At 42.1% G+C, this 23,721-nt stretch overlaps 2 protein-coding genes across 3 annotated transcripts in view; both read right to left on the reverse strand.

The window, feature by feature from the left end:
- Positions 1-234: 234 nt before the first annotated feature.
- cdipt (CDP-diacylglycerol--inositol 3-phosphatidyltransferase) lies at positions 235-5,714 on the reverse strand. The gene is made up of 6 exons (XM_022768572.1): positions 5,545-5,714; positions 4,361-4,495; positions 3,653-3,806; positions 3,178-3,259; positions 2,987-3,068; positions 235-2,127 (listed from the first exon to the last, which is right to left on the reverse strand). The coding sequence occupies exons 1-6, from the start codon at positions 5,585-5,587 to the stop codon at positions 1,994-1,996; spliced, it is 630 nt and encodes a 209-aa protein (XP_022624293.1). The 5' UTR covers positions 5,588-5,714; the 3' UTR covers positions 235-1,993.
- A 7,260-nt stretch (positions 5,715-12,974) lies between these two features.
- Positions 12,975-23,721, reverse strand: part of LOC111238857 (serine/threonine-protein kinase TAO2-like) — a 16,078-nt gene continuing 5,331 nt past the window's right edge. Inside the window, exons 6-20 of one of the 2 annotated variants that reach the window (XM_022768565.1) lie at positions 21,828-21,941; positions 21,590-21,681; positions 21,413-21,506; positions 20,494-20,575; positions 20,241-20,411; positions 19,393-19,602; positions 19,078-19,206; positions 17,658-17,894; positions 17,086-17,214; positions 16,764-16,967; positions 15,934-16,173; positions 15,460-15,672; positions 14,457-14,639; positions 13,634-13,922; positions 12,975-13,255 (exon numbers count right to left, since the gene is read on the reverse strand). In XM_022768565.1, the coding sequence (XP_022624286.1) occupies positions 12,975-13,255; positions 13,634-13,922; positions 14,457-14,639; positions 15,460-15,672; positions 15,934-16,173; positions 16,764-16,967; positions 17,086-17,214; positions 17,658-17,894; positions 19,078-19,206; positions 19,393-19,602; positions 20,241-20,411; positions 20,494-20,575; positions 21,413-21,506; positions 21,590-21,681; positions 21,828-21,941 (2,668 nt within the window). Of the gene's footprint in view, positions 13,923-14,456; positions 14,640-15,459; positions 15,673-15,933; positions 16,174-16,763; positions 16,968-17,085; positions 17,215-17,657; positions 17,895-19,077; positions 19,207-19,392; positions 19,603-20,240; positions 20,412-20,493; positions 20,576-21,412; positions 21,507-21,589; positions 21,682-21,827; positions 21,942-23,721 lie in introns of both variants that reach the window. The other variant, XM_022768564.1, reaches the window with a different exon arrangement.

Here is a 23,721-nt window from a genome sequence, read left to right on the forward strand (position 1 = left end):
TCTCCTTAGCTGAGGGAGTTATTTAAGGACAGAATCTCTTAAAAGGTTTCCTCAGTTAAGGAAAAAAGTTGAGAAATTTACAGCAATGAAAGAGATTTTACAGCAGTAGGATTCTACTGTTGCCATGGAAACAGTAGGATCTTAAGACTAAGATAAGGCGAAAACCCTTAAATACTTAAGTGAACATTTTAAGGAAGCCTTAAGGAGAAGACTTAAGGGTGTTTTGTGCAGCTGTTTTTATTTAAAAGGAAACATTAACTCAGACTTTAAGGAAAATCTTAACTTAAGGTGTTTTTGTGCAACTGGCCCCAGGTGTTTATCCTGCATCATACTTCCTTTGTCTTTGTTTTTTGCTCTTCAGTTTATTAAGAAAACCAGTGACATTTGTTTTATTTGCATTTTTCCTGCTCAAAAATAGTTTCTGGTGAATTTTCTACAGGTCAAATGTTTTGCATTAGTGGTTTATAACTGATCAATAAAACATTAATCAAAGACTTATCGACCATTAATGACGCCATGAAGAGAAGCAGCTTCACAGCAGCTCAGAGAGAATGTGTCAGCTGTCAATCTGCATTTCATCTTCTTCTTCTTCATACTGGTTGTTCTGGTTACCAGTATGAACTAGACTATATACAGTATATATATATATACTATAATATTTATCAGTGATATTTTTGCATTGATACATTTCTGAATAAATGTGATATTTAGTCTTTTTAAAGCGTCGTGTTCAGACACCAGATGGATGTCAGACTATGGAAGGAAACTGTGAGTGACGGAGCTTTAACTGTCAGACACAATGAGAATGATGTGAAGGGAAATGAGGCGGCGCCGACACAGTGAGGTGTTTGTCACCGTCTCTGAGCTCGACGGCGAGTTTCACAAACAAACAGTGAATATTAATCTGATATTAATTGTTTCAGGAGCCGCAGGATTAAAATGATCCACAGAACAAAGATCTGCTCGGGAGGAAAGAAACTCAGATCATGAAGTTGTTCTGGCTCCAGTTTGTTTCTCTGCATCATCTTCACATTAAAGTCACAGAGTGAAGAAGATAAATGAACCAAAAAGGTCGTTCAACTAGTTTCCACTGTGTTGAAGGAATTTTCAGAAGAAAAAAAAACACGACAATCAAAACATATAGAAAAAAACCCAATAAAAATAAGAAATTTAAATCATTTCATTCAAGCAAATGAAGCTGGAAATGACAAATATTGGATTATTTTCATCATTAGTTACTTTTCGGATCAATCAATCAATATTTTGGTCAATAAAACGAAAGGAAATAGTGAATAATGCCCAGCAGGAGTTTCCAAAGTCGAATGTCACCAACAATCAAACAGCATATTAAATCTATATTATTTACAATATTAAATCTATAATCTGTTTCTAATCTATCAAACAGCAAAAAGCAGGAAATCCTCCCATCTGAGAAGCTGCATCATTCAGCTCCAACATTAAATAACTACGGCTGCATTTAATTCTCATTATTGATTAATCCGCTGACTAGTGTTTCAATTAACGGATCAGAGCTCCAAAATAAATTTAATATGGACAAATGTGTGTGACTGAGGTGTGATCACAGCTGAGGGGAGGAACAAACCGGGGCCAGAAATATCACCATCTAATGATATGGATAAAATGTGACGGTATGAGTTTATATTGTGATATACAGATTCTGAGGTGAAGTAAAACCACAGATATCACAGTGTAAATCACCACATCTTCACTGTTTGTTTGTAAAAATGGATCAGAGCAGAGAAAACTGGAATCTGTTGTTTTGTCTTTGACCTTTCAGCCTCTCACCTGCCTGGAGTTGGAATTTCTTATGATTCATATTTGGTCATAAAAAAAGAAAAAAGAAAAGAAAAAATCGTTTCCACGTCTTTTTAAAGTCGCCTCAGTCCACGCAGCCTCCTGTTCCCCTCTAGAGAATCTGAATAAATAAAAACCTGTGATGATGGATTTGTTGTCGCTGGACTCTCCGACCTCCTCACTGCTTCTTCTCTCGCTCGGCGGCGTCCATGGCGGCCATGTTCTGGGAGGCGGTGATGAGGTGCAGGAGGCTGATGCCGGACTTCAGCAGGCAGATGGTCCCGCAGAGTCCCTGAAGCCAGTAGAGCCAGGCTGCAGCAGGAAGCACAGACGTCACATTCAACCTCATCATTTAACCTTATTAAACAGGTTCTAACAGAGTATGATGTCGTTCATAACTGTTTATTAATGTTCAGTATCTGCTACATGTTTTATATTATTACAGCTGTGTTTTACTACTTATCTGTTTATACAGCAGGAGGAGTCAGTTAACACTTAGAACTGCTTACAGCTGCGTTATAGGTTATTAATCCAGTTATTACCCGTTCATATACTGCACATAAATACTGCAACTATTGCTGTTTTAAAGGTTCCTCAGTGTCTGACGCCGCGTTCATGTGGAGTCGGAATAATCGGAAAAATGAGTTTCCGACTGTAAAAGCTTCACGTGAACATTCCCTCAAGTCGGAACAACAAGTGGGAAAGTCTGCGAGAGTTGTTGACGTCACACACGCAGAAACATGGCGGATGACAGTAAATCTTTGGTTGATGGTGCAAATTCACATATTACATATAAATGTTTTGCCAACATTTAATTTGTAATATAATGTAGTTTAAAAGTTATTTATTAGCAGTAACTAATAGATAATAGATAAAATACAGACGATCTATATTCAGACTTAAAGCTCCATATTTTCTTCTTCTTCTGTGTTTTATTCTGATTTATACCTGAACAGACCCCGAGCACTATATGAAACACTCTGAATAAAAACTGAAGATAAAGATTTGATTATTTACTGGACACTTAATAGGAAAACTGGAAAACATGGTGAAAACCTCATGTTCCTGTGACTGTATCTGTGGCTGTTAACCCAAACTCTGACGTGTTAATCGCAGCTGAGCAGGAAGAGGAAGAGGAAGAGGAAGAGGAAGAGGAAGAGGAAGGTCTTACCAGCAGGTTCTGGGATGTGATGAAGAAGGTAGAGCAGACAGAAGAAGAGTTCGTTCCCAGCGCACATCACAAACAGCACCGGCTGCACGAGACAAAAACAGAGTCAGTCTGAGTTTGACATCAACACAGGTTCTAGATCATAAACCATCAGCTTCCTGTCTCTGTGAGCGGAGACGGACTGAGCTCCTGACCTTGGAGGTGTAGTAGATCCGGAGGACGGGGTTGCCGGAGAGGTCGATGGTCTTGTGACTGGCTGATCCTTTTATCGTGGAGCTGAGGGAGAAGAAGAAAGAAAAGTGATGAGGAAGCAGCAGCAGCTCAGTGAGTCCGACCTGACAGGGATTTATATCTGTGCGGAGAAGAGACGCTGAAGATGGAAGACGACATGAAGAAAGATGAAACTAGAATCACCTCCTCGTGGTCGTATCCCTCCGCCACTCAGACTAGTTCCAGGTTACATCTGTTTATCCAGAGTTGTATAAAATATGAACCATTTGTGTGAAATAATTGCTGTGAGGTCCTGAGTAATGGCTAAAGAGTGTTTTCTGAGGTCACACTGACCTTGACCTTTGACCTTAGCCACCAAAATCTAATCAGTTCATCCTTGAGTTCAGGTGAACGTGACATGACGCTCACATGGAAAAAAAAAAGGTGCTGATGACTCACCTGTGCAGGTGCAGCCAGTGGCTGGCGATGTCCAGACACATGCTGAGCTGGAACAGAAAGGTGAAGGAGGGGTAGAGCAGGGACAGGTTCACCAGCAGACACATGGTGGCACAGCGGTCTGTCAACATGTCCATCATGGCTCCGAACTTGGTGGCTGATGGGAAACATCAGAGAGTCAGGGTCATGTGATCTGGAGACGCTGTTCAGGTCTTTATGCAACAGGAAGCTGCTTGTTAAATAAAGTTGTCAGCAGGTAAAAAAAAAAACCTTTTTAGTCTGGCTTTTAATTGAATTTTATTTATTTATATATTTTGAGCTGTTTTACTGCTTCGTCCTTTTATTCTATGATTATTTTTTGGATTATTTTCCTTCTAATACTTTTATTTCTGCCTATTTATTTTAGTTCTGGTTTCACTCACTTCCAAACATCTCCTCTCTTCTAGTATTCTATCATTTAATCTTTGTTCTCCAGTCTTCACTGTTTCCTCTGTTCCTGTTATTACTGTCTTATTTTTATTGTTTAGTGCTTTTTACTTGGTCATTTATTGTTCTGTGTGTAAATGTGTGTGTGAGTGAGATGTTTATTCTGTAAAGCACCTTGTGTTGCACTGTTTGTATGAAAAGTTCTATACAAAGAAAGTCTAATTGATTGATTGATTGATTGGGTGATTGATCTCGAGTGGAGATTAGAGCCCTGCAGATACATACACTGGTTGAGTGCTCGTGCAGCGTGGCCGTCAAACGCGTCGAGCAGAGCGCTGAGCAGGTAGCAGAAGACCGCCGGCCACGGACAGCAGGGCATCAGGTAGAAGGAGATCAGGGCCAACGCCACACGGGCGTAACCTGCAGGGACAAGGAGAGGACAGAGGAGAGGACAGAGGAGAGGACAAGGGAGAACCAGACAGGAAGTGTGACCAGAGACAGAGAGGAAGACGACTCCTTAATCAAACTGTCATTTCCTGTTGTCTTTTTTTTACTCTCGGTTATAAAATCATATGATACATGAACATATTTTTCTTTAAACATGCTCATGTCATGTTGAGGAGAATGTAGAATATGTTCTGTTTTTATTGTGTTTCTATGGCAACTATCGATTATTTACAATGTCCGTCATTTTCTCAATCAGTCAATTAATCGTTTGTTCCTACAAAGCCAGAAAATAGTGAAAAGAGTCAAGGAGATGTCATAAAAATGTCAAAACCCAGAGATACAGTTTCCTATCATCCTATCCTACAAAGAAAAGCATCAAATCCTCACATTTGTGAAGCTGGAACCAGATAAAGTTTGACAGTTTTGGTTTAAAAAATGATCATTCAATCATAAATAATCATTGCATGCCCAATTGTAATGCAGAAAGGACAGGAAATGGCCTTTTGGTTTTATATAGAGGGAAAATGCTCAGCACATGTTCCAGAACCCAAAGTGAAATCTGTAAAATTGCTGATTTTTCCAAATGGTGATTTTCACTTTACAACATGTGACAAAAAAAACATAAAATCTTCACATCCAAGAAGCTTGAACCTGAAAATGTTTATTTTTATATTCATCACATGAATTAAATTATTCCTTTGAATCATTTCAGTCTTTCTACATGTTCCTACACCTCATCACAACTCAAGTGTCAAATAATTCACTATAAACCAAGCAAAAACTGGAGAAAAATAAAGTTAATTCAGCTTCATTTTTTAGTCCTTTCATCCACTGGTGAGCCTCGTAATTAAAGATATTTAAAACACAGATAGAGATAGATATGTGGCTTAAATTCTGATTTGTTTGTCCATTAAATTTGACACTTTTTGAATGGAGTTTGGTCTGACACTGTCTTGACAGAACCTACTGTACGTTGCTAACGCTAAGCTAGCTACATGTTGGCAAAGACGTTAAAAACTCACCGATTAAATTGGGAACGAAGAGGAAAATGTTTTCCTGCGCCATCTTTGAGCTTCTTGGCGGGTTTTAGCGGAACCACTATGTCTTCTTGAACGAGTCAGCGGCGTCAATTCACTCGTATTTCAGAAACTGTACAAACGACAGTTGAATTTTGGTTTGAGCGACGACTTCCGCCCAGCCGATTTATGGAAAGCGGCAAAATAAGATGACCGCTTCCGGTGGATTTATTTTCAAACTAAAAGCACCCCCTAGTAAGTAAATTGTGTTTGATCAGTATGTTTTAAAATGTTCTGTTTTTCAAGTGATTAATACTCAAACATCTCAGGCAAGGTCGTATTATTACATTATAGCTGAACTGTAAGGCTGACACCAACAGTTACTTTCATTAGCAATACATATGATAATTATTTTTCAATAACTGATTGATTGTTCAATTAATAAATTAGAAAATAGTTTTAAAAAATAGTGCACAGAGGATAGAAATACTCAAATATTGCACACGTTTGTAATGTAATGTTAGAATTGCACAGTGGGTATAAGTACAAATAAATAAATAATGAAGTAATACCAAATAAATGTCCATCTTTAGTCCCTTAAGCACAATAATGCTGAGTTTACTGTCATAGAAAACTTATTAATTTCACATTCAAGGAGCTGATTAATCATCATGTCTTGAATGTTTGCTTTAAATGTTTTTACGCTTGAAAACCAAATGTTGTGCTTTTATTTTGAATACAAACTCTACTTCCTGGTTCCTGGTGTTTCCTGTTTGTGTCCAGCTTGACTACAGTCACGATGTGAGGTGATGCAGCTCCACTCCCCTTTAATCATTTCTCCCAGAAACAGATTGAAAAGTTATTTTTAGGTTCCTGGTGTTTTCACTCCGAGGAGGAGGCTCAGTGTCACCAGGGAACACAGGAAACCATGGAGAAGGTCGAGACTTTAATTATAATAATAGGTCATCAGTTAAAGATGAATGAACGTTAATGATTTGGTAACATCTTTAAATGGAAGAACTCAGATATTTTACTTGTTAGTATCAAAATCTACTTAAAGTACCAAAATGCTCATTAATGGAGGGTCTGTTTTAGACTAAAATGTATTATTATTGATGTATAATCATCACTTCAATGTTGCAGCTGGAGTTCATTTAGACTTTATAAACTGCTGCTCTTTGAAAAAGGGATCAATGTAGTTTAATACATCATAATTTATCTGCTCATTCTTATCATGCAGCACATGGAAAATTAAATCAAACAAAATGGAAAAATGTGCAAAATTCAGTCTTTTATATGACATATTTAATATCTTTGGAAATAAAAAGATCTCAACTATAATTTAAAATAAAATTATTTGAGTTTGACCTCCTGGAGATTTTTAATAAAAAAAACAAACAATAAAGACAAAGCGACTCTTCTGTTTTTGTTCATTTATTTCTCCAAAATTACTTTGTTACGTTTCTGTACAACTCGTCTTCAACACTCCTCCAAACATTTTGCATTGAACCTGAACATTTGAAACTCGGCCTCCGGCTGTAAAAACAGATTTCAATCCATCCACGACCGTTCATGTCTGACAGACACACAAACACCGACTCATCATCATCATCATCATCATCATCATCATCATCATCCTCATCATCCTCATCATCCTCATCCTCATCCTCACAGCTGCTCCTGTCAGTTTGACCTGCTGGCCACAAACAACACAACAGTCAGGGGGTGTTTTCTTTTGGTTTGTTGGGAACATTAAAAACTGCACCAGGGAAACGATGGACCCAAACAGAAACAAGGAATTAATTCGTCCAATGAAGGAAAAAAAACAACAAAAAAAAAACAGCTCTGCTTTCTGGGAAATTCACTTGCTGCTTTTCTGTTTTTCTCTGTGTGAAATTTAAAATTGTATATTAATAATCTATTAATATTATCTTTTTAATATTTTCAGCTGATGGTTGAACAAACTGATTCACTTGAGACGTCACCTCGGATGTTTTAGACATTTTTCACTATTTTCTGTCACTGTGGATCAAATGTTTGTTAAAATGGAGAAAATCAATCAACAGATTAATGTAGGGCTGCAGCTAATGATTATCTTAATTACTGATTAATCCGCTGATGATTTCTTCAATTAATCGATTTTTTCTTCTATAAAATAAAAACAGAAAAACTAATCTGAAACACAGACCAGCCAGAGAAGTGTTGGTATTTCAATTATTCAAATACTTACAGAATAATGTGATAATTAATGCTCAGAAAATTAATTGAGCTGGTTCTTGCTTAAAGAAATTTAAACAAGCATTTTCACTATTTTCCAACAATTTATCGGGAAAAAATTTACTTAAAAAAAAAAAAAAAAAAAAAAAAAAAAAAAAAAAAAGATCAGCAGATGAATTGATAATAAAAATAATCATCAGTTGCAGGTTGAGACTAACTGAACTGAATCCGGAGAAGACAGCAAACATGAAAAGTTCCCAAAATAAATTCCTTAAATTTTGACATGACAGAACAGAAATCGTCGGTCAGCATCGGCTCCGTCAGTAAACGTCTCCAACAGGAAATTTCCCAAAGTGTCAAACATCAGTGACTCTGAGCCACGACGACAACAGACTGCATCAGAGACATCGACTCGTCTCTGTCGGAGGAGCTTTCACTTTATCTTCCTCGTGCAGCTTTAATTGGCAAAAACAACAGAATAATCCAGGAATGATCAGCACTGAAAGTCTTAAAAAAAAAAAAAAAACATTTAAAAAAGATAAAAGTTGGCAAAATGAAATCTCACGGTTCAGACATTTTCTCTTGGATTTGAGGAAGGGGAGAAGCAGAGTTCATCCACCCCCAGCCAGCAGACTCCCACCAAACACCTCCACCAACAACGGATCAGTGAACGTCTCTCAGCGTCTCCACACGGGATAAAAGTCCAGCATGTCCTGTAGTGATGCATCAGCGGAGGGAAAATTAAAAGAGAGAGAGAAATTCTACAGCTCCCACTCTGATTTTCTCACCGACGACTTGATTCGTCTCCGTAACGTCAACATTTGCACAAATATGAAGGAAACAAAGAAAAATTTAGCAAAAGCCAAGAAATGTGTTTGTTTTAAATCCACCCAAACATTCTTTCACTATCAGTTCAAATGAGGTAGACGAGACGACTAAAGACAGCATCAGATCACTCAGGTCGTCTCTCTGCAGCAGGGATGGAAACAACTAAATAAAATCTACTGAAGTCCTGATTGATTCTCCAGCTGTGGAGACGCCGCTGCAGAAAGTGACCACTTGATTTTTTTTCTACCCATTCGGACTGTGCAAAACCAAATGAAGAGGTGTTAAATAGGAACAGAGGAGAGTGGAGAACCAGAGTGTTCAATATTAAACCTGTTAGAGTTACTTAAGGATCAATAACCACATTATAAACTGCGTCAAATATGAAATAATTCATTATAATAAAATGTTATTGCATCACTTATTTTCAACGTATTTCTGACAACAGTGGTGAAAGGCCTGAAACTGTTATTTTCATTATTGATAACTGTCGACTATTTTTTCAATTGATCAATATTTTAGACAAAAAAAAAAAAAAGAAAAGCAAGAAATTCTCTTATTTCACAGAATATTTGGCTTTTTTTTTTTTTAACCATTTTTGCTGGAAAAATGACAAATTATAATTGACTGATTAATCAACAAACAAGTACAAAAAATGTCCATTGATCGCCTGATCATTGCAGCCCTATTAGTATTATTTTAAATGTATGAAATAAAACATGAAATTACACTTTCAATGATCAGTTGATCAAGAGAAAATTAATCAGGAAGTATTTTGATAAAAGGAAAAATCGTTTTATTTTTTATTTTTTTTAAACAAAAATGACAAAAACTCTCGTTTCAGTTTCTTCACTTGAACGTGTCAGAAAACTAAATGTCTCAAACTGAAACGAGGCGTTTTCACTATTTTTCGGGCATTTTATTGACAAATCAACTAATTGATTAACTGAAAAAATAATCACACATTTTAATCAATAATGAAAATATTGGAGGTTTGTAAAAACATCAGATAATAGTGAAAAATTTCCATCACAATCCTCAGTGTTAAAAATGCTGTTATGAAATAAAACTTGTATCCAATTATCCTGTAGAATTGAATGAAGAAATAATATTTCATATTTTTTCCCCCAATTATTTCACTAATTCTTAGTTTGTTTTTTTACATCACTTATTTCTGATCATTTATTTCCTCAGGTTTTTTATTGAACACTTTGGGCTCCACATTTCGCAGGTTACAATGTTTGAGTGAAAGTCCTTCGTACAGTGAGGAGTAAAGGAGTGTGAAATGTAAAAGAAAAAAAAGAAAACATATGGCACCAAATGTAGTGAAAGAATCTGAAAATGCGTCTCAGCTCGACTGTGGACGCTCCACATTTTAATACTGGCTCAAAATTAAAAAATAAAAAGTAGAACGCAGCCCTGCCCAGAACTGTAGACTCCCACCCTGAGACCTCGGCAAGGAATGCTGGGAAAGGTAGTCCTTTTGTCCTCCTTAAAAACACTAATATTTTTTTTTATAGCTCTATCACAGTAACATTGCGCTTATTCCCCACCTAGTGGTCAAAATTGGCAATTACATTTCAAAAAAACTTAAAAATTAGCATAACAACATAAATATTCCAACTGCAGTAGTAGTAATAATAATGATAGCATCTATTTGTCTGCATCTAGTACAAACCGCTTTAACTCACGTGACAAAATAATCATTATTATTATTATTACTCTAACACAGTCTCAGAGTTAGTGCTTCTATGTACACTGGTAAGTACAATGCAAGTCAAAAGTGTTTGGACAGTGAACAATCTTCAGTATACCTGCTACATTTACACAGGTATCTTACATTTATATGCACTTATATATAAATAGGTAGTGTGCATGTTATTCATACAAATGTCGTCTGTACACGAGCTCCATGCACCGGATCAACTCCTCTTAACGCACATGTACATCTTATCTACAGATGCAGACAGACTGTGGGGAGACAGGTGTAGGTGTAGGTTACGTTGTCAGCGCTGCACACACACACACACACACACACACACACACACACACACACACACACACACACACACACACCACCACACACACACACACACACACACACCACACACACACACCACACACACACACACACACACACACCACACAACACCACACACCACACACACACCACTCTCTGGCAGCTTCCCTTTAAAGGAACAATCCCACATTTTGGAGATTTTCTTATTTGCTGTTTCAACAAGCGAGGTGAGAAAGACGGATCTCATCGAATCCAGTCCAGAGTCCTGGATCGGGTTCGTCTTGTTTAGCACAAAAAAAAAAAGGCAGCAGGGAGGAAACACTCGTCTCTGTGACAGGAAATCATTTTCCAACAGCTTCAAACTGATCTTGTTTTCATGTCGTCACTGATAGTGTAAAAAATACCCACTTACTATTATTATTAATAATAATAAAAGGTGTTCAACAACATCCACTGGCTTCATTATAAAAAGCCTTAAAATGTCCAAAAATACTAAATTAAGATAAATTCAGATTTGGAGTAAGTGAAGTCAGAGGATTGTTTGATCTGATCTGACATCAGATAAAAAGTGTGAATTAATGAGCGCAGCAGTTTAATGGCAGTAATGTAGTTTATATGATTTCTGTGTCCAGCTGCACAAAACACCTTAAGTTAAGATTTTCCTTAAAGTCCAACTTAACATTTCCTTAAAATAAGAACAGTTGCACAAAACACCCTTAACCTTAAAGTTTCCTTCAGATTTTCACTTAAGTCTTACAAGTTTTCTCCTCAGTCTGATGCTTAAAGATCCCTTAAAGTCAGTTCAGACCTTAGAGACCAAACTAAGGGAAAAGCTTCAGGTTCCTCTGATTGAATCTGAACCTCAACATGTCTGAGTTCATGGTGATAAATGAAGAGTCTGAACCTGATGGAGCCTCCACCAGAGGAACTGATCTATTGATTTTGCTCTATAGATGTGATCAGTTTACGACTCATCCGACCTTCTAAAGCTGATCACTCCACTTTCTTTCTTCTGGCCGACTGAGATGTTCACTGCTATCACAAGCGCTAATGCTACCAAACAAACTGTCTCCATGGAAACTGGAGAATATTAATGCTGTAAAAAACTCTTTCATTGCTGCAAATGCCTCAACGTTTTCCCTTAAAGGAAGGAAAGTTATTCTGTGTCTCTCCCTTAAGTAACTCCGTCAGCTAAGGAGAAATTCAACCTTAAGTGTCATACTGAAACGTGCTTTGTGCAACCAGCCTCACGTCTTAAATTTGTTGGAGCAGCTATAAACAGACATCCACTGAGCAGTTTCTAGGAGAAATGACGTATTGACGTTAAAATATAAAATCAGTAACAGCAGCAGCGTTTCCAAAAGTGTCTGTGTTCGGGGTTTGAAAGCGTAGTAGTGTGGACGCAGCATTAGTTAGCTGCTAGTGAAACTATAAAGTCTCATTATCTCTTTCTTCAGCCTGTAGATGTGACAGTTTGAAGCTGTTGTTTCCTTCTGCTTCAAGCTAAAAAAAAAAAAAAAAAGAAAGAAAAGCAAAAAGACTCGGATCAAACTGATCAATAACCTTCTCCTCTGACTTTTGCTGAGACAAGCTCGGCTCCTAAATGTGTGACTGTTCCTTTAAGAAGGTTAAAGGGCAGTGGTAGACTTGTCTCAGGTCGACCCAACAAAAAGATGGCAGTGTGTTTTTTACTGTCATTTACAGAATCTTATCACTACAAATAAAAGAATTATGTTTTCAAGAAAATCTTCCCTTGTTCGACTCATGTGCCCCCCCCCACCCCCGCTCTGCTGAACGTATGAAACACTTACAAATCAAAAAACTGGGTTTACAATTTACTGTTATTTACAAAGTTACAGTGGTTGTTTTTTTTGTTTTGTTTTGTTTTTTAAAAGCACCTCAAGCCAAAGTGGAAGCTCCACAACTGTCGCTCAGTTCGATACAAACTGAGAACCAACAACCTGACACGTGCTCCGACACCTGACCACCTGATCACCTGATCACCTGATCACCTGACCTACAAAGTCGATACTGTGCAACAGATTCAATGTGTTGTGAGTTTTTTGTTGTTTACTTTCTAATTTTACCACTTTTTTTTTTGGATTGTTTTGTTTCTTCACTGTCGTTGTGTGACTCCTCCCCCTCCCCCTCCCCCACAGTGACGCTCAGGGTTGTTAATACTCGTTCTCTCTTTCTTTTCACTTCAAGAAAGGAGATTTTAAAATTTACACTTTAAAAATCGGGGTGTTTGTTTTGTTTGTTTTTGCTCTGAACAGAAAAAACTAAACGAAGCTCTCTGTGTGAAGTGGGCGTGGCTCTGCGTCTGTCTGTGGGCGTGGCCCTCAGATCAGAGCAGGGAGACAGCTCGGCCGGTTCACGAGTAGGAGAGGTGAGAGCCGTTGGAAATGTGAGACGTGACCGACGTGCTCCGGCTGAGCCCTCCGTCGCTCCCGCCGCCGCCGCCCGGCCCCCCTGAGGCCGTCCTCCTCAGAGGCTGGGGGCTGTTCCTGAGGGCCATCAGACTGGGGCCCCTGACGCTCAGGCCGCCGCCGCCTCCGTAGCCTCCCTGTGACGAGGAGGAGGAGGAGGCAGAGGAGGGGGGAGAGGAGGAGGAGAGGGAGATTGGGGGAGGGGGAGGTGGTGGTGGGAGGAGAGCCAGGGACTGGGAGGAGGCGTGGGAGGAGAGGTGGTGGTGGCCCTGGGAGTGATGGGCGTAGTGGCCCCCTCCTCCCACCCACTCCCTGGCCCGCTCGCGCTCCCGGCTGTCGCGCTCGTGGCTGTCGCGGTACAGCTGCGGCGTGCTCTGGTGGTGCTGGTAGTGCTGGGGGAGGTAGTGCTGCTGGTGCTGCTGGTGCTGCTGGTGCTGCTGATGCTGCTGGTGCTGCTGGTGCTGATGGTGGTGGTGCTGATGGTGGTGGTGGTGGGAGGAAGAGGAGGAGGAGTGGCCCCTGCTGCTCTTGCTCAGGTCGCTGTCCCTGCCGAGGCCGTGGGAGGAGGTGATGGACTCGGCGCGGCTGAATCCCCCGCCGTGGTTCTGACTGCGCCAGGACGGAGTCGCCACCGAGTTCTGCACGCTGTGGCTCCAGTGGCTCCCCGAGCGGGGGACGGGCCGCGACGGCCAGCCGCTGGAGCCCGACGAGGGGCTGGGGGTCGGGTAGCCCTGGTTGAAGGCCTCGGCCGGGATGCCGGTCAGCGCCATGTTGCTGAAGCCGAGCCGCATGCTCTCCGAGTCGAAGGCCTCGATCTCGTGAGCCTGGCGCTCCAGCAAAGTCCGGATTCTCTCTGAACGCTCGTTCTGCAGAGACAACATCTCCTCCTCGATCTGACGGACACGTTCACAACATCAGACTTTCATTCACAACTTTTTTTTACACAATTACAAAAATATTACAAAGCCCTTATTGAGCAACGACTTTACGTCTCTCTTGATCAGATCAGTTGGTACGCACCAAACTTGGTCACATGATCGGCTAACACTTCATGTACCTGTCTGAATTTGGGAAGACTGTATTTGGAGTCAGTTTCCCAGACACTATTTGCCACTTTTCCCAAAACAGAATGCAGTTGTTTGAACTGATGAGACTGTCGGCTGTTTCTCTCTGTTCATTTATGTACATTCAGGTCTCTTGAGAATGAGATCTCTATCTCAAAAGGGATTTACCTGAATAAATAAATAAAGGTTAAATAAATTAATTAATTTCTGTCACTTTAAGGAATATCATATCTTCGAGTTTTGGACTCAAACGACTCACTAATCACTTTGGCCTCCAGGAAATTATAATTCCTTCTTAAACTTACAATTTATAGAGAAAATAATCACAATCAATCAATCAATGACGAGGTTGTGACTTCTCACCCTCTGCTCCAGCAGCGCTCGGCGGATCGACACCCTCTGCTCCAGGTCCTTCACCTCTCGTTCGTGCTGGGTGTCGGTGTGGATCTTGATCTTGCTCTGGTAGGCGTTCAGCAGCTCCAGCTCCTGCTGCAGCTGCATCCGCAGCACCTGGTACTCCGCCTCCTGGGTCTCATCCAGCCGCAGCTGTGGGGACAAACAGGGACGAGCCTCGGTATCAGTAGAGCGCCATCTGCTGCGAGCGCCGAAGAGACGGCCGTGATTAAAACAGCAGTACGGCACGGGTCTGTTAGGCCACGCCCCCAAATCTTGTTCCTCAACAGACTGATGCAGAAATCCCTGGAACTACTTTCCCCTCTCACCACTCTGATGGCACTACTTTCTTCCCCCCTTCAGTAACAGAAACATTAACATATTTCTATGTGTATGTTTGTTAATTGGCCGTCTCGTTAACATTTACACAAACCTTCATTTACACTCATTAACGTCTCTATTGATAAAGAAATTGGGTTTGTGTTGTGAAAAAGTGGAAAACCAACTAAATCAGTTTAACCAATATTTTTATTTTATATATATATTATATATTATATATATATATATATATATATGGGTGAGTTTTGAGATTATCAATCACGTGGATCTACCAGCTGCCGACACGGACAAACTTCAGTTTAGAGCTGAAACAATAATCGATTAGTCAATGGACAGAAAATTAATCAGCATCAAGTTTGATACCTGATTAATCAATTAATACGTTTATCAAAGAAACAGAATGAAAACAGCTTCTCAAATTTTCTCCCTTTTATAAAATGGTAAAGGTCTGTGTTGGGACTTGTGATGGACAGTCACCACTTTTCTATTTTCACGTCCAGACATTTAATTATCTAAACGTGTTAAGCAGCTTCGTTCTGATTGGACGCACTGAGGCGCCGCTGACGCTGTGAAAAGGTGCAGGTGCAGGTTTTCAGGTGTGGAAGGTGCGCGGAGGTTTCCTTGCCTTACTCACAGCCTGTGTGGACAGCATGTCGTTGATGGAGTGGTCGTACTGCTCGGCCAGGATGGCCAGCTTACGTGTTTGCTCCTCTTTGAGGCGTTTGAGGACGGCTTTGTGGTCGGATTTGGGAGTGCTCTCCAGCAGGTGGTTCCTCAGGGCTTTGTACTGACGCGTCTGGATCTTACAGGTCTCCTGGAACTGACGCTTGATCTGCAGCTCTTTGGACTGGAACAACGAGTCAGACATGATCACACACTGTCGTTTAACACCAACATGTTTTCAAATATTTTATCCTCGAACTAAACGTTGGGAACTTGTGACATTTTATCAGTTGATCCGACTGTAATTCTGCTGCAGGTTAAAAATGTTGACTAGTTAAAAAGGTTTTCCAGATGTGTGAGAAATAATCTTTGATCATAATGTCAGAAATCTGAGAACTAAACCTGATCATTCTTTTCAGTTCTGGTTGGATCGGTCTCTTCGTACCTTGAGGCTCTTCGGCTGCTGCCGGACCTCCATGGCGTGTTTCTGTCGAAGCTCTTGCTCGCGGCGCTTGTTGTACTCCATCTGGTTGGTCAGCTCAGTCTGGTGCTGCGTTCGGATCAGGTCGGCCCGAGTCCGCTGCACCGAACCCAGCTGCCTGAACTCCAGCTCCTGCGTGGACTCGTGGTGTCGCAGCAGCATGGCGCACTCCAGGTCCTTCTGGGTCTGCTTCTTGTTCAGGTCCTGGTGGAGGATGAGACAGTAAAGGTTACCTGCACGGGTCAAATCGCTCTCTAAATCAGTTTTGTGTTTATAACCTACAGAATTTAATTAATTTTGTGAGGTCACCACACCTGTGACCTTTGACCTTTGAACACCAAAATCTAAAACAGTTCATCCTCGAGTCCAAGTGAATGTTTGTGCAAAATTTGAAGAAGCTCCGTCAAGGCGTTTCTGAGATATCGTGTCCACGAGAATGAGACGTGCAACCTGAAAACAATATGTCGCTGTCGCCGGGCGGAGGAATAAAAACAGCTTTTGTTTCTTCATGAACAGAATCAGATCAAATAATGCAGTTGCTTGTTGTTGACGCTCACACACAGTAAGTTTGCCTAATTTCCTACAGAACAATTGACTAATTTAACTCACATTCGTCAATATTTCTAAGATAAAACCTCGGCGCTCCGTGGTGTTTTAGGACAATAAAAACAGACACTGCTCACTCTTATATATCTCATGTTTACACATCATCTCCGGTCTACAGAAGCACCCAGTGTGTGACCGGACTGAGGAGATTCAGGGTGAAGGTCAGCTGTGAGCTCGCTCGGCTGTACCTCTCTCAGCAGGTCCTGCTCCAGGTTGTGGCGAGCCAGCAGCATCTTCCTCTTGTACTGGCGACACTGCAGCTCGTAGTACTGCCTCTGCCTCCGCAGCAGGCTGGCCTCCTCCTCCGCCTGCATCTGCTGCAGACACTCCTTCTGACGGATCAGCCACTCCTGCTTCTCCCGCTTCGGAGTCGACTGGTTCTCGCTCAGCTCCTGGTTAGTGCGGATAGTTTAACAAACGCTGAGTAATGTTCAACAAATATAAATAATATGAGAATATCTACCTCCGTGTTGTTTTTAATGTTGACAGCGGCAGCAGTGTGTGGTTTACCTCTTTCAGCTGCTCCTTGCGTTGGCGGTACTGACGTTTCTGTGACTCCAGTAAACTGGTCAGCTCCTTCTTCTGCTGGCCCAGGATGTGCTGCTGGAACTTCTTCTCCTCTGCCAGAGCCGCTTTCGTCTGCAGGAGGACACAGAGAGGTCAGAGGTCATGTTTATGAACCACAGATGCCGACACTGATAATGGCACCAACACAAATCAATTGTTTAAGTCATTTAACACTGATTCCATAATAAACTCGACACCTTTGGGTGTTATAATAAAGTTATACTGGCTGAATGGAACGAGTCCACTGCTTCTTAACAAGACTTCACTCTCCTCTCGTCCTGCACATTAGACAACATATCGTTTTAGAGGAAGAGGCTGGTGGTTTTTACAGATATTTAGTTTCATATTTAAAAGAAGATTTATCCTTTAATTCACCAAAAGAAAAACATGGATGCTAAGTTATGAAGAGAAACCATGCAAACTAGATTTAAGAACATTACATTGGTCTGAACAATGTAATTAGTGACTGAGGTAAACAGGTGTGATGTGTGTATGTGGAGCTGTGTCTCCGTCACCTCTTTCTCCAGGATGGCCTGGTGCTTCTTGGACAGCTTGTCGGCCTCGGTGGAGAAGCTGTTCCTCTGGTTCTCCAGCTCCTTGTCCAGCTTCAGCTGGTGCTCGTCCATCTCGGCCTTCAGCTTGTTCTCCAGCCCCATCAGCTGCTTCTGGTGCTGCCGCCTCATTCGTTTGTACCCAGACATCTGCTCCCGCAGCGCCGAGCCCTGCTCGTGCTCCTGGATCTGACGGGTCACCTGGAGAACAGGAGAACGGTCAGCTGGTCAGAGGTGTGTGTAAGCTGGCGTGACCCCTGCTGTAATATACAGTGTGTTATCCACAGGTGATGTCTGCTTTGGAATCTGTGCAGGTGAAACGTCAGCAGTGTGAACCTCAGGTTGAGGGCTGCCGCCTGAAAGGTGATGAATCAGTTGAGATTTTGAGAAGAGAAGAAGAGATCAGTGCAGGGAATAAAATATTTATAGGAGGTGAGGAGCACAGAGGAAAAGAGACTCCCTGTCGGCTCGTCCATATCGATCTCTCTCAAGTTTTAAGACGGCTGCTGCCACAACTCAACACACACACACACACACACACACACACACACACACACACACACACACACACACACACAGCTGCTAGCCACCATGCTAACAGATATAACAGATCTGTCACGTCTCATTTACAGGTTGTTGCTCCTGAGACGCTTCGATCAGTGATTGTTTTTAAAACTTCTCTCAGGTCTGCAGCTTCACTCAGGTGTAGCAGCAGTGTGTGGGACGGGTGACAGGTGAGTTTAGATCACTGCTGATCGGAGCCAGAGCTGATGTGAATGCTGTTAGTTCCCTTCTCCACTGCCGACAAAAGCCTGACGTTAGAGGGTCTTAGCAGGTTTTTTGACCAGTGGGAAAAAGAGGCGTTAGAGTCTTTAAGTCTGTAAGAAATGCAGAGACGTCTCAGAGTCTCCAGCTGGTTTCTGTTCTGTAAATATTATACTCAGGTGTCATTATAACCCAAAGAAGTTGGGAATACCATAACACTGAACCTTGAACTGTAGAACTGCCTCACTCTCTCAAGACTTCAGAGAGTGTGTGTGTGTGTGTGTGTGTGTGTGTGTGTGAGAAAGTTTCTCCTGGGTCAACTAAAATAAAATACGATCATACGACGCCGCAGAGACTTCAGGAAGGTTTCTTCAAATAGAATTACCTCTGCTGTGCTCGGAAGGTGAAGTGGGAAGACGAGTCTGGCAGCGACACGTGACAGCGCTGTGTGACGGGGTATTTAGGAAAGAAAAGCTATAAAGTTTTTTATTTTTCCTCTGCATTGAAAACAAAGATTGATTTGTTGAAAACAAAAAGAAAAAAAAAAGTGAGTCTTTGTGTCTGAAGCTTTGAGTGGAGGAGGAGGAGGAGGATGGCGGCGCCCTGCGAGTGAACTTACCAAGGAGGCAGTTCGGATGGTGGCGAAGTGGTCACGGTTACGATAGTAGGCTCGACGGCGTCCAGCAGAGGGAACCTGGGGTTGGTCCATCTCAGGCTGGTACGGGTCGTCATAGATGTTATCCTGACCCTGAGGAGGAGGAAGAGGAGGAGGAGGAGGATGAGGAGCAGGATGAGGAGGAGGAGGAAGAGGATGAGGATGAGGAGGAGGAAGAGGGGAGAAAGGTCAGACTCTTTTAATCTTGGACACCACATGGACCAACTGACTGAAGCTCTTTCACACACTCATAGAAAACATGTCTGGGTGTGCGTTTACCGTGGGCCGGTGGATGATGGAGCTGTTGGAGGTGACGGTGTGCTCGCCCTCCTGCATCATGGCCATCTCGCTGCTGCTGTCGTCAGAGGCGTCCGCCAGACTGTTGACTGAGCTGCTCTGAGAACTGGCAGAGATGGACATACTGGGAACTGACTGGGAGCTCTCCATGCTGTTGACTGTACCTGTCCGCAACAGGTACTGCTCCACCTCCTGAGACACACACACACACACACACACACAATATTTTTCTTTAGGCTCATTATTACCTGTGTGTGTGATTAGTTGTTTTGTGTAATGACTACAGCACAGACTGAACCTCTGGCTGAGTCGAACACTGTCTCAGTGTTTTGACCTGATGGATCATCAGCATCAGAATGAAATGAAAACACTGAATTTTAACATCAGATTTTTTTCCTGTTGCACCTGCTCATTGTTGTAGTCATAGAAATAGACATAAGTATGCAGACAGGTAGATTAAATAAACAAGATTTATCTGCAGACAACTTTTTGAGTCATTTTCCCATCATGCATTTCCTTAGTGTCTTCTCCTCCCTGTGCATCTTCACTTTCTACCATTTCCTTTCTCTCTGGTCTCAGAATCTGTCTCTTCTCCTTCCTCTCTCCCTGCGCTCACCTTCCCCAGAGAACAGGAACCCTTTGAGGAACTCGGTTCCTCTGTCTGTATTTCTACAGGAGCATCCAGACTCTAGATCTGAGATCTCCAACATGTGACCATGGATGTATAACACAAACTTTAAGCAACACAACTTCACTCAGTAAATCTGCTCCAAATACAGCTAAATAAAATCAATCAAAGTTACAGACTTCATCTCTCTCCCGTTCCTCACCTCCTCATCCTCCCCTCCCTCGGACACGGGTCCGTTCTGCTGGGTCTCCTGGAAGAGGATCTTCTTCATCTTGCGGTACTGCAGATTGTCCAGCTCTCGCACTGCATCCTTGGTTCGTGCAATCAGGTCCATGATCACCGTCAGCGGACGCTCGCGGCACAGGAACCGATGCTGAGGAGGGAAACAGGCGTTAACACTAATGTGTCATGCACGTCATGATGAGACGGTTTAGTTCCAAACTGTGTGTTCTCACATTCAGTAGCACGTCCGAGGTAGGACGGTCCTGGGGAATCTTCTGAAGGCAAGAGTCAACAAAGTTGCGGAAGGAATCAGTCCTGAAGAAAAAACACGGGATTATCATATTAGTGAATAAAATGACTCATGGAGAACCAGGGGAGGAAACATGGTCTCCGATATGCTTTTATATTTAGTCCTTTAAGCCCAGTGTCCGAGACAGAGATGACTTCAAGGTTATCAAGATATTAAATATTGTTTCCTCAGTCACGAGCAGTGGAGGAAGAAGAACCCAGGGGCCGGTGTCACAGAGATGTCTCTGGTCTGTAGATCAGTCTGTTAGTCAGACCCTTCACAAAAATAAAGACTGACTCATTTTAAGACAAAAAAAAAAACAATAGACACCTTACCCCCAGGCTAACTCAGGCTTAAGACCAAAGTTACCATGGTAACAATCAATGACACCTGCACTGACCCCTCCGAACGGCAAAGAACAGGAAACACGGCTCGTAACTTCAGCAAAGAGAAGGGAAAGACGTTTTAGAGACCGCAGGGATTTTTTCTTTCTTTCCAAATCAGATTTTTATTTTTATTGTTTCACTCTTCAACTAAAACGTCCTTGTAGCTGTTGAATTCTTCCTAAAGCTGGGGCTGGCCATTTTCTTTTATTTACCCAGAAGTCATTGTACCACAGTCTTACTGAACTGCTTTGTGCAACAGATGAATTCAGAGAAGTCTGACTGTTTGTTTCATCTCAGACACGGTCAAAGTTTATCTTTGTGAAACCGGCCTCTGATCTTAAATAGCAAAACCACAGTGTAAAAATACTCCATTGAGTAAAAGGTAAAGTAAATAATGAGAAAACAGTTTATCTCAAGGTGAGTCAGAAGCTCTGTCTCTTCAAACGAGGAGCTGAAGAGAGAAAAAGACGCTCTCACCAGTGGTTGGACTGGAGGATGGGGCTTTCATTCTGAGCGATGTGATATAAGGCACTCATAGCATTCATATTGAAGAGCGGGGGCTTCCTCTCAGCTGTGGAGAGACAGAGCACAGAGTCAGGGTTTGTTCCAGTCTGGATTCACACACATATGTAAGAAAGAAACTGCAGCTCATACCCAGCTCTATGCAGGTGATGCCCAGCGACCAGACATCCACCTTGCCGTCATACTGGCCTTCATCCATGGCTAAGATCACCTCCGGAGCCATCCTGACACAAGACAGAGCATTCATGTTACCAGAGCAGCTTCCTTGAGTGTTAGATTAAATTTAGAAAGAGGAGGAATGATGCCTCAAACGTCTTTAACCAAGATAAAGGAGTAAAGAAGAAGAGAGCGGGTTTTAGTTTTAGCTCACCAGTAGGGAGTCCCCACGAAGGAGTTGGCCGGAGCCACGATGGAGGCAGAACCAAAGTCCCCCAGTTTGACCTGACCAGGCTCCGTCAGCAGGATGTTTCCCGCTTTCACATCCCTGCAAAAGAGATGGGGAAATGACACTGACATCAGTGTGTTGTAGAGGCTGGTAATTACTTCAGTTTGTTTGTAGTAGTTTAAACTACAAGTGTAAGTCTGTGGCACTAAACTGTGGGACAGCGTCATCGTTTGAGCTCTGGATCGAGTCGTTCTCAGACTTTCAGGACACAAAGACGTGTTTTTGAAAACACAGATGGATGAATTATTGGACCACTTTAACAGCTGTAGGTGTAGCGCTGCCAGCGTCATTCTCCACCACTTTTGTACTCAGTGATGAAATAAAAATATCCGATTCATCCGGTTGAAATGTAGAAACACTTTATTTTAAGAGCTTGAAGAAGTCTGTCATGCAGAGAAAACAAATGAATCAGTCAAAGTTTCCATATTTTTTCATAGCCTAGCCTGTTAGCTTAGCTTGACCTCTGCCTGCACGGCAGAGAGAGAGAGAGACAGACAGAGCTAACTCAGGCTTAAGACCAAAGTTACCATGGTCAAATCAATGACACCTGCACTGACTTCCGAACGGCAAAGAACAGGAAACACGGCTCGTAACTTCAGCAAAGAGAAGGGAAAGACGTTTTAGAGACCGCAGGGATTTTCCAAATCAGATTTTTATTTTTTATTGTTTCACTCTTCAACTCTATCAACTAAAAGTCCTTGTGGCTGTTGATTCTCCTAAAGCTGGGCTGGCCATGTTCTTTATTTTACCCAGAAGTCATTGTACCACAGTCTTACTGAACTGCTTTGTGCAACAGATGAATTCAGAGAAGTCTGACTGTTTTGTTTCATCTCAGACACGGTCAAAGTTTATCTTTGTGAAAACCGGCCTCTGATCTTAAATAGCAAAACCACAGTGTAAAAATACTCCCATTGAGTAAAGGTAAAGTAAATAATGAGAAAACAGTTTATCTCAAGGTGAGTCAGAAGCTCTGTCTCTTCAACGAGGAGCTGAGAAGAGAAAAAGACGCTCTCACCAGTGTTGTTGGACTGGAGGATGGGGCTTTCATTCTGAGCGATGTGATATAAGGCACTCATAGCATTCATATTGAAGAGCGGGGGCTTCCTCTCAGCTGTGGAGAGACAGAGCACAGAGTCAGGGTTTGTTCCAGTCTGGATTCACACACATATGATAGAAAGAAACTGCAGCTCATACCCAGCTCTATGCAGGTGATGCCCAGCGACCAGACATCCACCTTGCCGTCATACTGGCCTTCATCCATGGCTAAGATCACCTCCGGAGCCATCCTGACACAAGAAGAGCATTCATGTTACCAGAGCAGCTTCCTTGAGTGTTAGATTAAATTTAGAAAGAGGAGGAATGATGCTCAACGTCTTTAAACCAGATAAAGGAGTAAAGAAGAAGAGAGCGGGTTTTAGTTTTAGCTCACCAGTAGGGAGTCCCCACGAAGGAGTTGGCCGGAGCCACGATGGAGGCCAGAACCAAAGTCCGCCAGTTTGACCTGACCAGGCTCCGTCAGCAGGATGTTTCCCGCTTTCACTCCCTTGCAAAAGAGATGGGGAAATGACACTGACATCAGTGTGTTGTAGAGGCTGGTAATTACTTCAGTTTGTTTGTAGTAGTTTAAACTACAAGTGTAAGTCTGTGGCACTAAACTGTGGGACAGCGTCATCGTTTGAGCTCTGGATCGAGTCGTTCTCAGACTTTCAGGACACAAAGACGTGTTTTTGAAAACACAGATGGATGAATTATTGGACCACTTTAACAGCTGTAGGTGTAGCGCTGCCAGCGTCATTCTCCACCACTTTTTACTCAGTGA

The sequence above is a fragment of the Seriola dumerili genome, unplaced genomic scaffold, assembly GCF_002260705.1.
Source record: "Seriola dumerili isolate Sdu_G_001 unplaced genomic scaffold, Sdu_1.0 BDQW01001700.1, whole genome shotgun sequence".
NCBI lineage: Eukaryota > Metazoa > Chordata > Actinopteri > Carangiformes > Carangidae > Seriola > Seriola dumerili.